The 18,287-nt window shown below is 40.1% G+C and overlaps 2 protein-coding genes across 4 annotated transcripts; one reads left to right on the forward strand and one right to left on the reverse strand.

The window, feature by feature from the left end:
* The first annotated feature begins 619 nt into the window (after window positions 1–619).
* Window positions 620–5,150, forward strand: LOC135492507 (meiosis 1 arrest protein-like). Its single transcript, XM_064779020.1, has 11 exons — window positions 620–662; window positions 1,116–1,273; window positions 1,612–1,788; window positions 2,047–2,160; window positions 2,436–2,568; window positions 2,918–3,093; window positions 3,504–3,644; window positions 3,822–3,913; window positions 4,096–4,390; window positions 4,526–4,633; window positions 5,013–5,150. The coding sequence occupies exons 1-11, from the start codon at window positions 620–622 to the stop codon at window positions 5,148–5,150; spliced, it is 1,575 nt and encodes a 524-aa protein (XP_064635090.1).
* A 416-nt stretch (window positions 5,151–5,566) lies between these two features.
* On the reverse strand, window positions 5,567–17,998 carry LOC135492172 (prolyl 3-hydroxylase 1-like). 3 transcript variants are annotated; one of them, XM_064778417.1, is made up of 16 exons: window positions 17,511–17,998; window positions 17,110–17,262; window positions 16,460–16,631; window positions 16,148–16,273; window positions 15,796–15,929; window positions 13,263–13,376; window positions 12,531–12,773; window positions 12,077–12,341; window positions 11,680–11,782; window positions 11,438–11,510; window positions 10,820–11,170; window positions 10,500–10,601; window positions 9,261–9,389; window positions 7,788–7,938; window positions 7,352–7,466; window positions 5,567–7,116 (listed from the first exon to the last, which is right to left on the reverse strand). In XM_064778417.1, exons 1-16 carry the CDS (start codon window positions 17,994–17,996, stop codon window positions 6,738–6,740), a joined length of 3,096 nt encoding a protein of 1,031 aa, XP_064634487.1. In that variant the 5' UTR covers window positions 17,997–17,998; the 3' UTR covers window positions 5,567–6,737. The 3 variants fall into 3 exon arrangements, with proteins under 3 accessions (XP_064634487.1, XP_064634488.1, XP_064634489.1); XM_064778418.1 differs by lacking the exon at window positions 10,500–10,601 and having other exon boundaries at window positions 5,568–7,116; XM_064778419.1 differs by lacking the exon at window positions 9,261–9,389 and having other exon boundaries at window positions 5,568–7,116.
* Between the last annotated feature and the right edge of the window lie 289 nt (window positions 17,999–18,287).

Below are 18,287 nucleotides of genomic sequence, written 5' to 3' on the forward strand. Positions count from 1 at the left end.
AGACGAAAAAGAATCTGACTGAATATTTTTGATGCGGGAAATTCAAACCCTTTCTGTGAAGTATACTAAAGCCTGAGGCACTCTAATTTGTAGTCTGAACCTTGGAGGAATTATACTTGTAATTCCTCCAAGTCTGAACATACGAAATGTCATAAGCATTTAGATAGCTCAAAATCATGAGATCAGAATCAGATGCTGACCACTTGTCAGATCTAGTGACAGACTGACACCACTCTCATGACTCTGTCCACATCATGACATAGCATAGCCATAGGCTAGGCTAACATACCATGATACCATGGCATGACCCGTCCCATGCAATGTCATCGACATGTTGTACATGTTATGATGTCATGATGTCTGATAACTGGACTAAGCCAGATGCAGGACCCTATTGGCCTAATGCCTAATGATATTGCTCGATTGAAGAAGATAAGATCTGTGACTGGCTATCAGTATTAGCACATCTCTGTGTAATTGGATCAAGCATTCTTTTTACTCTTTCAGTCACTGTGTCACTCTTTCTCTTTATTTCCTGATTTCAAGGCCAGTCTAATAAATAAACGCTATTGATTGATTTCACAAACCAAGACAACTAACTAGGCCTACAGCATCGAAGATGGAGAAGACAACACACAGGGTCATTTTTTCAAGACAACCTGGTGAGTTGTTCTGAAGCTAGTGAAATGAAGGACATCCAAGCTAGCCTATATATCCTCACATTGAGTGAGACAGACCGGAGACCCTCATCTTTAAAGGTTTGCCCCAAGCAGACACTGACAAACCTTCCAATATAAAAACGTTTCATGATTTGTGTTAGAGACAGCAGATACTGCAACAACCATACCATAACATGCTGCCACAACCAGACCTGATAATACAGCATATGCTGTCACAACCAGACCTGATAGACAGGAGGTGCTGGCACAACCAGACCTGATGAGATTGCAGATACTGTCACAACCAGACCTCGCGAGATAACAAAAGCCGTTACATTGTTGACAATAATTGGTAAACATAATATTATAAATCAATTATGCCAGATATTTGCAAATTGCTGAGAAGCAGTGTGGCAGGGTATGCCGATTTCATTATTACCATTTCGAAATTTTCAGCCCGAATAATGCTGGTTGACTTCTCTGCTCCATTTGATATGGATACGTGTCACACCCTGCAGCAGTCGGTTGGCCGGTTCTTCTGTCTAGCCTGCAATCTCTCAGGTCCCCCAAGAGCACCTTTTTTCGGGCTGTTTGCCCTGGGAAATTATCCTGAGGTAAGTGCCCTAGGAAATGTTGTAATGGTAATTATTGACTTCTCTGGGACTGCTTGGTCATGGTGTATCGCTGTATTCCTACCATTATCAGTGAACTGGTTTTTACACCGTTTCCATCTTACCTGGTGTACCAACTATGCAGCATCACTCAGTAACGCGTGGCAAATGGTTGTATTGTAACAATGTCTCTGGCAATACTCGGACTATTCTATGTGCTGGCTTTTGTAAAAAAAATGCCTATACTCAGGATGCCCATTAACTGCCGTCGTGATCTCTTCGAGCAATCACAACCTGTCTCAATCGAGTTTATCATCTTTTGTCGTCTATATCTTGCCCAGGCCATCCTACCACTGCAACCATCAAGGAACAACCTGCCAAGGCTCGAGTCTGCCCTAAATGAGCTGCAGATTCTGTTTAATAACTCACAGACCAAAATAAAGAAGAGTCGATGTCTTGGACAAGGACTTCAAGAGGCAGTTGCACAGTATAAGAGACAGTCAAACAACCTTCTTCAAGTATGAATAATGAAAAATAATTATCTCATTGGCCAAAGACGGACTGAGTCACAAGGCAAATAATCCCAATTGGTGCCATACTGCAGTGGCAAACAAGAAGCATTTCGTTAGTGAGGGACTCCCAGACATAAGACAGGTTTTTTATCTGGTGCTTATGCTAGGGCAAGATATGTCCCTTGTCAGTAGCTTGTGGTGTTCATCAGCTCCATGATTGAGGTTTCTTAACACATTTTTGTTATCTTGAAACCCGTTTTTCAGAATGCTGGGTACTGGTGTCAATTGGAACTAATCATTGTGACCAGCCAGAATGGGACCAGCGTAGCCAAGCAAGCAGAGAAGGTAATCAAGACATTGCAGTTGGATTCACTAAGGGTAAGAACGTTTCTGGTCCAGTTGGCGCTGCTGCCGAAGGTTGCCAAAACTCTGTAATATTTCTGACTGTCACCCACTGATTAACCACTCCCTGCATTGCCGACGTAGCCGAATGCGCCGACCGCAACTACTTTATTTTTTCCTCTGTTGCTGGTCAGGTGGGGCTATTAGGGATACAATACAGGCCTCGTGTTATAGGCCTACTTTAGCCCAAAGATAATTCTACGGAATTCCTTCTTCAAAAGATAATCCAAGCTGAATCCTCTCATTTTCAGAAAGTTCAGGTGCTTGTCCTACATCAGACCGACCAGCTGCGATTTGATGATGAGGAAGCCAGTGACAGTCAGTTAAGTGAAGGTTCCACTGAAGAGTTGGAGGGAATTGTCGATATACTTACTGTGATGAATGGTTAGTAGGGAGATTAGGAAATTGGGCCAAAATATCATAGAAGATATTTCACTATCTGTTCTGAGAAAATGAGTTCCTGGGCTAATGTGCATGCTGTTGTCAATTTCTTGTTCTGCAAGGGCCAATGGACGGAATCACTGGGTGAAAGAGACATCTGAAATCGGGTCCAAAGGTCAAAATTGAAGCCAAAAACTCAGTCTGTGGAAATAACTGTTGCTAAGCAATGAGCGAAAAGTTATCAGCAAAACCAATTGAGTTGAAGAATACATGTTCTTTGACCCCAGTCTGCAAAGACATGAAAGATGCTGGTGACCACTGATAACATAATGAAATTTATTTCTTCAAACAGACTCACTATCCCTTGAAAACTTCTTCAAGACGTGGCTTCAGGACACGGGGACAGACAAGGAGCATCTTCACCTCTCAATGCCAAGACTAGCCCCCGATGGTGAAAATCTCCTACTCAAATTTGATCTACACGAACGACTTATCAATCCTGCTCTGCTCTCTTGTGCAGCACAGTTTGTGAGTATCAGCTACGAAAAGACGTCCTTCTTATTGGATTTTTATAGACGACGAAAACAGTTCATGAAACTGTTGTCTGCTTCAAATGGAATGATGCTGTTGTTGAGTACTGTTGAATTAACGAAGACACAAGTGTATCACACTCCCTCAGTAAATGGAAAGTTCTTGGCTGACCTAATTATCTCTGTCGATGTCTTTTGTGCCAATGCCTTGGAAGGTGGATCTCACTTCTGGTGGGGAAAGTGTTGGGTCAGGATATAAGGGAGATAAATTATGCTTCCAAGGTATCTTTGAGTTCCCTGCTAAACATGACAGGTAAAGGGGACTCATCATTTATGTTATGAACTCCACCTACACATCTGAACAACTTGTGTTTTTAACCAGTGAAGGTATTGTCCCTTTGTCTTCAGTGTTTGCAGATTGATGGAGAGACAACAACGCGGACAAATTTTGGTGGAAACAAGGCTACCATGACAGTCCCTGTCTACAAGATGAGAGCAGAGCAGCTGGTCCATGCAGACTCTATATGCGAGTCCACTCTGTTTGGTCAGGTATGGTACAGTGTGTTTCACAAAACTTGGGCCATAGAAGTGAAGAAGCTTTACTTGACACCTACATGCAGTGATCTGATATTATTTGACCCACTGGTGATGAAGCGAAATGAATGAAAATGAGAATAGGTTTTATTTGACAATCTGATGTAATATAATTATGTAGCCCAATTTCAGCCTCTGGTGATGAAGCCAACCTCCTGTTGGAAGATGGACTGGGATGAACTGGAGACAAATCAGCATAACGTCTATGCTTTATGCCACCTACTGCAAGCAAAAGTGAGCAAAGCCAATTTCTATTTATGTCATCAACCTTTCACCCTGGAAATATCTTTCAATCAGTTTAGTTCTTTTTAAAGATGTACGCCATTCGTTCATACATATTAACCACCGACTTGACTGGTTTAGCCAGTTAGTGCAACGGAGCAAGGGGGGTTCCATTTTAACAAAGCAATGTCTTTTGGAGTTTCAAGGACGGCAAAGTGTTTTTCACTTTTATCCCTAAATTTCAGAACATGGTTCTCTTAGGAAGCCTGGAAGCTGAGCAACCCAACCAAGGGCCCTTATATTCGAAATCATCCTGCTCGAAACCAAGTGGTCACTTTATCCTAATGCCATCTCAAAGTTGTGCTTTGGTGGTGCGGTCGATTGCTGTGAGGGAACTTATTTTGCCATGTGAATTATCAACCATGAATGAAACACCAAATTCAGAGAGTTTGGATATTGTTTCTAGATCATTAGAACAGGTAAGCTAATGGCTTTTTTAGTGCTATTTTGCATCATTTCTTTTGTCCGACTGCAAGTTTTATTCTTAGTTAGAATTGTGGATACACTCTCTTTCGCCTCAAGAATGATGACAGTTTCAAAATGTTTCTTTGCAGTTGGTGGAGAATGAGTCTTACAATCCCTTGTTGACAGATTCTGGCCTTTATGAATGTCTATCTCGCCCGCAAGGTAACAAACAGCAGAAAAGGAAACCTGTCACACAGGTAAATATCTGCACAACCCTGCCAACAGCTTGCGGGCCTGCTGTTGGTTTCTGGATGCACCACCCAAAGTCCATATTTTTCAGTTTGATGCACATTTCACAGAAAATTCATCATAAAGGACAATGTATAAAAAGCAACAGATAAGACTGTTACAATACTAAGACTTGGAAATGACTTGCTTCTCTCATGAGGGGTTAGGATGGATTCAAAGGCAATAGGCTCAAAAATAAATTTAAGTCCCTCTCTGTGGCCATTTTCTCTTCTCTACAGTGGTGGCCTTCATGAAAGAAGAATAAGTAGAAGTTTGCAAAAGTGCAGCTTGTAACTTAATATTAACCATCACATTTTTTACAGCGACGAATTTTGACTTTTTTTGCAGGGAGGTCAAAAGACTAAGAAGAATGATGTAACTCCAGACCCAAGCAACAGTCAACCTTCCACCAACCAAAAGCGCTTCAGACCATCCCTCGGAAAGATGGTATATGGAAACAAAGCCTCGTTCCCAACACAACTTTAGATGAACACTTAAGAGTTCGATTTTCATCAGAAGGAGTAAAGTTACAGAGTTGAGGGAGGGCTAATCTTGAACTTAAATATCAGAAAACACATTAAACTGTTCATATTCCACATTAAACTGTTCATATTCCACATTCAACATATGTATTATGTACTTTCATAAACACATCTTATTCATCAACATATTTTTCTCTTAACGAAATAAAAATGTATAGTATTATCGAGTTCATAGCATGTCCAACAAAACCTTTCAGCTTATCCACTTTCAAGATATCTAGACTCTACAGGCTGGTAATCAATATACCACAACGTCTGAACATTGCATACATCAAAAGTTTGGGAGTTTTATGACTTTATCAACTTAACTAGATCCTGAAAATATTTCGTCTTAGCCTATTGGTCTGTGTGTAAAAATAAGTGAAACAAGACAAAATTACCTTTTTAAGTAGTTTTTTTCTTAATAATCCAATATGTACAAATTATATGACAAATATTGACACAAAACTAAGTTCATCACATATTAACACCGGCATCATTGGAAATATGTAGAGACTTCTAAATAAACATGCTAGATAACTTTGGCTGCACCACAATACTGTAGTAGTGCCTGGAACAAGTGCAGGTAAGACATTTGAAAGTGCCTTATTCATGTTATCAAGAAATAAACGAGAGTACGACTTTCTTCCAGTTAAAAACTAAAACTAATACTAATCTACAAATGTAACCTGGAGTTGGCACCAAGGTCAGAAAAGCACCACAATTCATGAATTTGTTGGCTGTCCAATATGAAGGACTCGAAGACAATAAACAAAATTTGTTCACAAAATCTTCCAGAGAGCTATTACATTAAGACATGTAACAGATAAAGTATATCAAAATAAAGAAATAAACCGAATCTGCAACTCGGCTGAGAAGCATGCACCATCGTGATATGTAACACATTGATATTTTCATACCGACATGTTCTTCAAATGTCTTTCCACTATTAGTTCTGCTTATGTAGGGAAACACTGATATCAGCTACACAACGTCGAGTAGGGTTCGGACGGACGCACACACCCCGTATTTAATACCACCAGGGTTCAGATGTACAGAACATTGAGTATTACCAGAACAGGTTTCGGATGCATCCCAACCTTTATCTAATTTGCATAAGATTTAAGGATCAAGCATCATTGCATAACACCAGAATATGCTGATAAAAGTAATTTACCACCTGGCAGTGTATAAACTTGGCGAGTATTTCTACAGTACAACATGTTTCTTACAATACGAAATATGACAATTAAATACCATCATATTAAAACACAGCTCATATAGTATAAATATCATCACGAACAAACCTGCATGGCCTTCAAACAAGTTTTGAGATTTTACATCCATTATATGTGACCTGCTGTCAAAAATACACCCTTAGGATCATACTTCTAAGAAAGACATTGAGAGTTATTTGTATGAGCTTGTTGTACACAAAAAGTGATTTATCTGAAAACCCATCCCTACTGGTAGAATATGTTTTTTCCGTAACAAAGCTCACAGCATATGGAACCTTTCAGTACCACTGTAAATATGTAACCATTCAAATCCACTATAACTCTCCACCATGATTCAGGCTAGGCCCTTCTTCACCGCGGTCTTTGCGAGACTCCTTTACGCCTTTATCCTGACTGGGCTCCCCACCGTCATCATTCTTAGCAGGCCCTTCTGGTTTCTCCTCACCTTTTATACTGTTGAGGGTTTTTTTTGCCTGTGCATGCGCAACTTCTTGGTAGAATGGGTCCAACGTGTACCACATCGCAATTGCACACCGCCGTCCTTTCAAGACGGCCTTGACACCGTGTAAATCCCCAGCATTGAAGCCCACTACGCGTCCGCAAGCTGGCTTCACTTCCGAAACGACTTTGAGTTGATTATCAGTGAAGATGAACTCTCCTCCCTCAAAATCGCCATTGAGATATAACAGAGCACTGAAACATGCAGAAGAATTTGTGTAATATTGCCCAGGGCTTTGTTTTCACAAAGATGGGAGTGCATGTTCACAAAAACCTGTGAAAATGTTGTGAACACACATTTTACTCCAGAAAAAGCTTCACCAATGCACAACTTCTTCACACAAAGACACAACATAAAACCTTTCTAAACATTTTTTATTAATATTTTCATTGAAAAAATAAACTGATCATTAATGAAACAAATAGTCACCTGTAGTCTCTCTGGATGTAGGCAGGCAATTCTTTTCTACACGTCCCGTCCGGCTGTAGAAGGCAGTTATCAGAATGGACTGGGTGACTCAGGTCACTACGATTTTTGTTTTCGTCTGAAACATAAAACGACAGTCACTCTCAGCCTTTTCATGCAAATGAACTATCAAGATGACCATTTAACTTAAGAACAATTTGAATAATGTAGACTCACTACAAACATAACCAGAAACTGTTGTCATAGCAATGAGAAAATTACCAGGCAGCAATAAATTGTCATTTAAAAGGCCAAACTAATGATGAGTTATTTGACCATTTTGCCAGTGCAACGTTACAAGGCAAAGGGCATGAAATGGCATAACTCACAAAGTACAGAAAGCAGGCCAGAGGCAACTTGAGCCATACTCCCCCTGGTGTCAAACAAACAAGTTTATTACCATTAACAGCAGTCCGGCATACTAGATGCGTGAAGTCAAAATATAACGGTGTGTCTAATTTGAAGTAGTGCTCAGTAATTTCTTTGGCAAGCTCGCTGAGATTCATGTACATTCGCACAGCATCTGCATCAACAACATGCTCTTGAGCCAACTGAAAATTGAGAGGAAAAAAAATTGATTTTAGTATTCAAGTTTCAGCAACTAAGTTATCTTTCCTTGATTTACCAGCCTTGCTTATGGGCTCAAGATGTAGCAATTCCACTAGCTTTTGGTAACTTTCAGATCCACGTAACTCAAACATATCGCTGATGAACTAGGATAGAATTTCACTAATTTTAAAAACAAAACTTCACAACCTAAAGTTTTTTAAAGTTCATCAAAACAAACTAGTTGGTTGGTATAAAATATTCCAACTTTTCCACGTCCCTACCTCCTTTTCAGAACAAGAACTTGTGGATATGTTCAAGGCGTAAACAAGTGTAATGTGTTTACTTACAGATGAACAAGGAAGTGGGTTTTGGGTGGAGTAATACAGCAGACACCATACAAAGGATCTCTGGAGGCCTTAAGAGTTAGGACAGAGACTTCTTCATGAAATGCCATCCCTTAAGTTTGGATGGAAATCCATACATTCATGTGATGAGACAGTGTTGTCGCATGACAGACACAGCTTTTGTATACGTCATAGCAATGGTGCAATGTATGGTTCCATCAAATCTTAATGGATGCTGTTCTGACCCGGTCAAGAAATAAAAGCAGAGGTTTGTGCACTAAATACTGAGCAAAAAAGAGGAATAAACTATACAAGTGAAACTATGAAAAACGGAGGTCATTTCAAACTATGGACAATGATGTATGTGGAGTGATAGACTAGAAACAAGGAAGAAACTGGCAGAAACAGAGACAGTAAAAGGCAAATTTTAAAATTATCGAAGGTAGTTGGCAAAATTAACTATGCAGATAACAAACTATCAGGGAGAGGGAAAGAAGACACAATAGTGGTGTTTACACTCTACACATTTGACCCAGTAAATAAAGAAGGGATCAGTATTTGATCAAGTGGTCTAAATTTGCTTTTCTTCCACACTATTGATCTAATGGAGAAGAGTGCAAACAAATGACACAGCACCATCTGTCCCTGAACTCACTCAATAAATATTTACCCTGCTATTTCTGTCCACACCATGCAAAAGATTGGTCAGAAGCTAATGACAATGTTAAGTTTATTGATGATGGCCATAGCATGCATCATCATGATTATCGACACCAAATCATTGCAAATGAAAAGGTTAAATGACAATGATTTTACACTGAAAGATTCAGGGCGATGCCTTTGAATACTTAGATGCTTTGGTTTAGGGCTGAAAAGTGGTGTAATAAGCACTCACAGGTGCAGTGGATTTCATGAAGGAGATAAGGATGTACTAAAAAAACCCATGCACATTCCATGCCAGATGCAATGATATAACAAACCTGTGCTGCCCGGTCGACAGTCAAACCTTGAAAGGTCTCGTGAATTGTATGAGGGGACTGTTTCATATCTGGGCGCCGAATGGTACCCAAGTTACCCTCATGATAACCATCCCCAGTCGAACTGTGGCTCTGTCAAGTTAGGATAGGGCAAAATTAGATAGCGACACAGAAATAAGGACTCAATACATTATAAACTGTAGGCCTAATCAGGCAGTGATGTCTGCGGCGGGCTGCAGAAAAATGAAGCTTTGTTGATTAGTTAGGAGGAGAAACGAAAAGAGTTAAAACGAAGCAAATAAAAAATATCTTGAACCCATTTGACACAGTATATCAAATACGTGCCTGCGCTTTATACTTTGTTCATGTAGGCAAAAAGTTATCATTTTTGTTCTCAAGTCAGAGGAAAGCTCTCACAAGACCAACATAAATATCTTTTTGCCTAAAAGACTACCTTAAACGTGCCAAGCACTATCCCTAAAGCAGTACTATCGTTCAGACCTGACAATCTGACACCATAATATCTGCTCTTTATTGGCAAAAAGGGTCAAATTCGAGCCTGACTTGCTTGAAAAATTACACAATCAACTTACCTTATGCACAAGCAGGATGAGTCACAAAGGCCCAGTACTTCAGTCTACTTCACAATGGCCATGAGATCTGCACACTTTAAGCAAGGGTGGGTCGTTGTTATAAGCAGACATTAAAGTACTGGGCCTTTGTAAAAGATTGGAACAAGGATAGCGCATAATTCTTAGCTGGAAGCATTTTCTATTTAGGTCTGCATTGAAGCATCATTGGCGGACCAATCCAAACATCTGGCATTCAACGAAGGTCTTTTGGTGCCCCTTAGTAACACAATACACTGATCGAGGTCCTTAACTTTTGGACTGTATTTCAAGAATGCAACTGTATTGACCAGCATGAACAAACAGGCAAGATCCTACAGTATACATTCACCACTACCCTCGTATCAAAAGATGTTAGTCCCGCATCTAAAGCAATGTTATAATACAAGACATCAATGAAGTTTACCTGCAACAAAGGATTATTTTTAAAGCCTTGAGCTTTCTTGTGGAGGCTTTGGGGTTTTTTCGACACTGTAGTTTGTTGTTGTTTGACAAGATTCAAGCTACTGTGCATTGAGCATTTTATTTGGCGATAACAAAACAGCAGATGATTTTCTTGTTGCAGGCAAACCTCAGGCATAGACCACCAAAATAATTCCAAAAGTCTTGATACCTCTGCAGCGCGGCCCAAAGTTAAGCCTGCAAAGAACTCATTTTCTGTAAAAACAGTTTCGTTCTCATCTATAATATAACCATCATCGGGTCTGGCAGCTTTCTGAAAATAACCAGTACATCACAAAATTAGTCTTGAAACAGTACATAAAGGTGCAGGGCAAGTTACTGCCAGTCGTCAATACTGAAAAGTTATAATTTATAGTATCATACAAACAAGGTATATGAAGATAAAGGACCCACACAAACGGTTGGTTGTATGATTTCAGGAAAATTTCAGATAAGGTTCAAAATTCTCACACAGAAGTAAGTCTTTCTTACCTGGGCAAGTTTGACTAGCATGTCACACTGTTTATTATCCGCCAACCCATCCGCAACAAACCTCTCCTCCCCGTGAAGGTCCTCCGGTTTTAACGACACTGATATCCCACGACTCCGATAGAATTCCATCATACCGTCGCTATAATGAGTATTCTTAGGGGTACTCTGCAAATACTCATATTCCCGTAACTGATACTCGGCTTTCATGACAGCAATATCTCGCAAGTCTTTTTCCATTGTCATGGCCATGCTCATAACGCAACGTGATCCATTTGTGATCGCATGGACGTTGTGGACATTTTTCTTTGGCGAGTGTAAGACAAATTTTCCGCAGCTTGGATTTACCACTTTCTGAAAAATTTTACATTGAAAATTACATGATTGTGCACTAGAGTTAATGTGGATTTCAATGCATGCATAATGGACTATTTTATATCTAAAAACTAAAAAAAAAAGAAATTCTCCTCGTTTTTTTTTCACCTGAGTTTTGTGGCTTTTATGCCTGTGTACATACTGTTAGTCTAATGAACTTTCTTTCTTAAATTTTCACATAAAATGGAGGCTCAAGTACACACTTCCATACTCTACTCACTCTTAACCAAAATAAAATATTTGTACCTTAATTCCTCCACCAGGAATGAAATAATCCACTGTCCCTCCAACATGCTGGTCATTGAGATATACCACACCACTGAAAAAGAATCATGACAAATATTTACTTGATTTGTCCATGAAGATTCGAGAATTTGATACATTTTGAAAGAAAAGGTAAAATAACACATGCAAAATACCACAAAACCTTGGCATAAAAACAGACATCCAGTCCAACAAAGATTTACATGTGCAGAGTATTGACTTACTGATAGTCGACCCCGTCCCACGATCCTTCGCTCTGGCACAGACCATCTTCCTGGAGAAAACACACTTCCTCAAGCTTCTCAATGGGAAGAGTGTCGGGTATGGCTGAAATCATACATAAGATCAATCTTCAGTCATCTTTTGAACCTTAGCAAGATTAAAATAATGTATCCAAAGAATGTGATTATTATTTCATTGTGTACACAATGAATGCAAGCTTTGACACAAAAAGTTTCACTTAAAGTACATGTACGACATGACTGTTCTATAAAAGTGCAAACTGTTTTGAATGGGTGCCAAAACAATAGGTATTTTATATGGCAGACCTATGCAGTACCATGACTAAAACTACTATTACCATGAAAACAGTACGATATTATAACTAATATAAGTTCTTACCATTATATATTTTTCGACACAACAGTCGCAGATCTCTGAAATACAGATTTTTGTCCGTCAGGTTGTAGTAATTTTCAGCAATGTCTTTCACAAGATGAGCTGTGTTCAGATAAAGTTCTACAGCCTTTTTCTTCAGTTTCCCGATCTTTAAAACATCCGTCGCTCGGTCAGCTCGAATAAATTGGATGATCTCTCGTGGGAAGCTTATAGGATATGGCTTATTTCGGAGATGTTCCCGCTCGCCCTCCCTGGCAAAGCCACCAATCTGAAAAGTAATTTTTAGAGTTTTATGATAGTATCTACCAAGTCAGACAGACCAAAGACATGTATGTGAGATTTGTTTTGTTTGTAAAAGCTAAGAAGACAAAACGATTACTTCCTGAAAACTTTTTTAATTTAGTGCATAGAGGCCAGATAGTTGAATAACAATGAATGAAGTCCTACTGTAACTCACCATTGCAGCATCAATAAGCTCCCCGCATTCAGTCTCTTTGAGTAAGTCATCCCCCATGAGGCGTTCATTTTCATCCAATCGGTCTGTTATCGTTACTCCCTGCTCCTTGGTCAAGTAGTCCATAAAGCCCTCAAAGCCACCGTTGCCATTTTTATACCTGGCTCCATTGCCGTTTCCATCCCCGAGAAAAGCTCTACCGAGGTTGTGAACCTTGTCCCCAACAGGCACAGGCTCGAAGTCGATCTAGAGAAATTAAAGAACTTGTTGACGTTTTGTTCTTCGCCAAATACTAGCATCTGTCTTTTAGCAAATAATTTCTCAAGCATATAAATCTCTCAGTTGCACAACCTCACCAACAGATGTATATATATATTATATATATTTGTTTATTAAAGTGTCACCTTTGAAAGAAAAGCCAGCCTCATCAGGCTTATGAGACACATAAAAAATAACAAAATTACATAATTCAGGCGGCGCCCTTCCTAACAGACATGCATCTGGTTACATATTTCGCAACATCTTTAACCAGACAATGGTCTGTTAACATAACATTTAACTTCTGTCCAATCATTCGAAAGTCCGTGTATTTAGCTGATGCTAAGGTATAAAGTTCTTTGCGGAGCTGATTATATGCTGGGCACGAACAAAGAAAGTGTTCTTCATCTTCTATCTCATTACTTGCACACATAGTGCATAAACGTTGGTGGAGTTGTATGTGACGATATCACTTACATCCGACAGGACCCCATCATCCACATCAGTGTGACCAGACATGTAATGACCAGATTCTACCATCTTGATCACTTCAGCTTCATGACTCTTGCCTGTGTGGTACTTTATTGCATCCTTCAAGACATAACATATAAAGGCTTTAAAACGACTAAAGATTTTTCAACCAACTAGCCATCAAATGGCAAACTTAGTACACAGGTCACACATACACATACTTCAAGACAACAGCATCCTTAAGTGTAGATTAATAGTCTACACTTGGTATCATTGGTGCTATTCACTGTTATTGCAATGCAGCTAAGGTCACCCCTACATAAATTTTCAGGCCATAATAAGTCAGGTTTCAGCTTGAAGCAAAGAGTCTGAAAAAATTAGTTGAAGAATCAGGAAATATCATGAACAGGACATGTGTGACTGAAGGCAGGAGAATGCACATCAAAGTGGCTGATCGGAAATAGATGTCAATTAGTCTAATTACTGCATTAACCAAGTAAAGCAGCAGAGGCAAGTTGGTCCAGGTCATCACAAAAAACAAAAGATATTTCACTGAGTGGCCTACTATTAAAGTAGCCTACTGACACTGAAGTCAGGGACAGGGTGGTGATGCATGCAGTCAACTTGGGAAGGAAGTACTTTGAATAAAAGCCTTTTGATGATGAGACTGACATTCCCATCTACTGGTACTTTGTTCCAGTAGAGAGTGACTCCTCACATTGGCATGATATGCAGGCTTGTGGTATTCGACTCGATGACTCGACGACGCGATGGCTCGATGACGCGATCGTTGCTATGGATTTTGCTAAAATACGGAATCCCATGATCCTGGTCTCCGGGCTACCGCTGCAACAGCAGAGGTTTTAGCTTGGCCTTTCCCATACCCAGCTACGGTATGTGGAAGGATGTGCCCCTCCCCCCCCCCCCCCCCCCAGCCATGGCCACTGAAGATTGGTCCCCGCGATTGATTTTGATATTTAAAGGACTCGCGGAAGTTTCATAGCATGCAAAATGACCGGAGATTTAATTGACAAACAAGCTTCTAGTGGCCAATGTCAGATGTCATGTGGTAGTCTGTCAACAATCGGAATTTCGCATATGTGCAGTTTTTTAGACTCAGTCACTCAGTCTCTCTTCCGTCCCTTGACATCTGCCCCCCCCCCCCCCCATACATCAGCCCCTCTACATGCTTTCCGAAATTGGTGGCTTGCATTGGAACTAGCCTAACTTTTTCCCCCTTGTCCGTCATTAAAGGCATTCAAGTGTGTTGGTCAACCATGACTATCTCCTTTGTCCCTCCACCACTGGCCTAGTTTCCCCTTATGACATCACTATTTCGGACACTCAGCGCCCCATTTCTGGAAAGGTGTATAGGACATTTAATATTGCCGTGCTGAACGGATATCCAGAGCCAACCTTGTCTCCAGGAACTCGCGTGTCATTTTAACATTGTAACTTCTGCTCGTAAAGAACCTGGGTAGGAGGTTGATCTGAACCAGCTATATTTAGGTGTATTCAGCTGTATTGACGGTAAAGATACCAGTGGCTTGCATAGCAACATGGCGCATGGTTTTATCAAAAATGCGAACTTGTAGGAAACGAAAAATGGTCGGATTAGATACGGTGAAAACAGCTGGAAAGGGGTTGGTAATGATCGGTTCTTTTTTATTTTCCTCCACTTATGATTCTATGTATAAATTACAGTCCAAGCAGTGATATTCTTTAAAAAGATTCCAACTTGATCGCGTCATCGAGTCATCGCGTCGTCGAGTCATCGAGTCGAATACCACAAGCCTGATATGCATGCCACAGATGCAGGCCTACATGTTGTTTAGGCTATCTTGCCTCTAAACAGGAGGTCTTCCTACAGTGTTCTGAACCAGTTTAGCTATAATCTAAACAATATCATCACGGGTTTAGTCAGGGGTCAGGCATGTGTCAGGACAGATATGTAACAAATCAAGATAAGCATAGAGGCAACCATCCATTCAGTCTGCATAGCAGGTGAGAGGGAAGATGAAACTGCATAGACAGTCACTCTTCACTCAAACACTTCACTGGACTGAATGTTGCCTCGACTACAAAGTAAACAGTATTAGAGCAGCTATAAGCCCGTCAGAGAGGTGTCAATTTTCTGATAGTGTAAACTTTCTGAATGGGATATTTACCAATGTCATATACAATATAGTACACTTATTTATTTAAGCTTACAATGCACAATACTACTGTGCATTTCAGTAAATATCAAAGATCTCTCATGCATAGTGGATACATGTAGACACCAGTTAAAGATATGTTATGGCCTACTTTAGAAACCTTAAAAACTGTTAATGGGCAGGTGGTCTGGTGAGCATCCTTTTGGAGGAAATACTTCAGGAAATGTAGCACTGCCTTAACCCTCAGAACCCACCAGGACCGGGAAACTTGCCAACATTAGGTTTTAACAGGCTGGAGTAAGTCTAACAGTAGCTACTACTTATCTTGCAGCAATAATGACATCTATGGAGGACCATAATAATATGAGTGTCATTTTACTCACATCTCTTGGTTTGAATGTCTCTGCAGTCATCCCAAGGGTCATGTAGAGTTTCTTGTTGACTAGCATGGTCTGGTCCCGAGGTTTGTACATGAGATACGTTCCCACACAGTGCGAGGCAGAATGAATGTCACCAGCTAAAAGAAAAAGAACTCCTTTCAGAAAGTGCAAGAGCTAATTTCAATGAGAATTGCAGTTTGATTAAAGTGCCACCCAAATGAGTGATTTGAATCATCATGACCTGCGATAACAATTGCATATGTGTCAAAAATCCCTCATCTGCAGCGGTCATCGCAGGTGCTTGCGACAAGAACTGATGATTGCGACAACCTGTAGAATGCAGAATCTTCCTTACCTTGGAAGTAGGCATACTGGAGATAATGATAATAGTTGGACAAGTGATCAGCAGTGTATTTCCCATAAATAGTAGACAGCTTTACTGGGCACTTCTCTTTGCACTTCAGGACATTAATGTAGTGATCTGGAAAACAAAATATTCTAAAACTGAACTCCGAGTGCTGGTGTTCCACTGCTGAAGACACAATGAACTACCAAGCAGCTGGTAGAATGGTTGTGATTTTGAACTAATGATACTGAATAACCTGTCATTAATTCATGATGACATGTGGGTCGAGTGAGAAATGTTCCAAAACAAAAAGATCTGTACCTGCAATTGCACTATAGAAATCTGCTGATCCTTTATGATCAAATGGGCCTTCACACAAGACATCACACTCCTCATGGGCTGCATAGAAAGCCTGCAGACCCTTCTCCATCAGGTCTATTTCTTCCAGCCAATCTCCTTCTTCATGGGCTGCAACGCCCTTCAGGAAAAGCTCCTAATATGAAGACAGACATTTTCATAATGATATGGCGAAGTGTGTGCAATCTATATTCAGGTATGTCAGCTAGGCCTGAGTAACCAGATGCAAAATCTGGAAATTTTGTTTGAACTTCTGCCAACCATAGCGTCGATTCAAATTCCTACACGTATAAGGAGTACATGCATGTACTGTCCTGATGCAGTATTGTACATGCACTCAATGTCATGTCTCAACTGATTATTATGACCTACTTTGCCCATCCTGCCAGCATCACAGTATAATGAACTACCTACCAGTACCTATTTTTATGCATGTTTTGTATTTAGAGCAAGTTTCCTGCAAATAGGACAAGGAAATGGTGAGACTAAAGTTGGCAACAATTTTTATATTAGTAAAAGAAAGTATCACTATCAATAGACATGGGCCTTTTTTTCACAGTGTACCGACTAAAAATCGGAAACACTTGTAGCTCTTAACTACACCAATCACTTACTACATGATTCTCCTCTTCAAAGCTGACAAAGTCAGAATCTTTGATTCCGTCCATTTTCCGGTAATTGTGGATATTCTTCAACATGATTTCATGATCACGGTTAGCCAGGTAGAAGGTATATGCAGATGATGCCGCTTGTTTAATATTGCCAAGCTGAAAGTTACAAAAACATATACATACTAAAACATGTGACCATTGTTCAAGGTGAAACCAATGACTGGTCAGCGCCCTATAAACATGAAACAAACTTTGTCGAAATTGACTAGGCCTATGATGTTAGTTGCATGTCCGTGGACCATCCCATCACATGATCAGCGAGTCACACATTAATCTTTGAAGTTATGATCCCAGCAAGAAGAGCATGTCATTGTCATTTTTTAAAGTAGATGAAATGTACACACCCTAAAAAAGCAAAGCTGGAGATAATTATAAGGTTCAAGCGTCTCAAACGCTTTGAGAGTTTCTTGATCTGTAACTTCACGCCTCCTGCCAAACAACTTCTTGTGACATCGCCGGTTGCAGTCAGAATTTTGCACAGCACCATAGAAAAAGAGCATGTCCAGGTTATCACCAATGTCCTTTCGTTTCTTCTTAACCAAAGAACCGGTCTGAGCTCTGCAGGATAAACGACAGTGAGCCAAGTTTCTTCTGTAAAACTTGTAATCTTCAAGAGACTTCAGAACAAATGACACACATTCAGCCCATCTTTCTTCATAATAAGCATCCTTTCCCTCAGTATACAAAGTTTCAAAAGTTATATCTGGGTTTTGAACAGGTGCTCTAGAACTTGCTAAACACTTTGGTAACAGAAATACGGCACATAAACCGACGATAATGAGTTCAAAAGAAGTTTTTGAGAGGAGATAAAATTCCCTGCTTGGTGCCATGTTTCTCAACTCACACAATGTGCGAAGAAGTAAACAGCGTCAAGATTTTCCACATTTGCCGGGACTGCTAGGTGGCAGCATAGACACTTGACCTGCAACGTACCTCCTACGTAAGTGGGAGTATGCCGAGCGAATTTGAACAATATCATGTTTAGGTGTAACATCTGTGGGTGTCAGTGTTTCCAAACAATAGGCAGCTAGAGAGACCATGACTTTTCAATAGGGGGGATACACAGAAAAACTCGTCTATCTATTTTTGAGCGTTCTCAAACAATGAGGGGAAACACTCAA

This window comes from Lineus longissimus, chromosome 8 (genome assembly GCF_910592395.1).
Source record: "Lineus longissimus chromosome 8, tnLinLong1.2, whole genome shotgun sequence".
NCBI classification, from domain to species: Eukaryota; Metazoa; Nemertea; class Pilidiophora; order Heteronemertea; family Lineidae; genus Lineus; species Lineus longissimus.

Coding starts and splice junctions, on each gene's coding strand:
- LOC135492507 (XM_064779020.1), top strand. CDS start 620: ATGGAGAAGACAACACACAGGGTCATTTTTTCAAGACAACCTG. Junction 3,094..3,503: donor TCTCTTGTGCAGCACAGTTT/GTGAGTATCAGC, acceptor CTTTGTCTTCAG/TGTTTGCAGATTGATGGAGA. Junction 3,914..4,095: donor TATGCTTTATGCCACCTACT/GCAAGCAAAAGT, acceptor ATTTTAACAAAG/CAATGTCTTTTGGAGTTTCA.
- LOC135492172 (XM_064778417.1), bottom strand. CDS start 17,996: ATGGCACCAAGCAGGGAATTTTATCTCCTCTCAAAAACTTCTTTTGAA. Junction 16,274..16,459: donor TTTCTATAGTGCAATTGCAG/GTACAGATCTTT, acceptor TTTGTTTTCCAG/ATCACTACATTAATGTCCTG. Junction 7,117..7,351: donor TACATCCAGAGAGACTACAG/GTGACTATTTGT, acceptor TGCATGTTTCAG/TGCTCTGTTATATCTCAATG.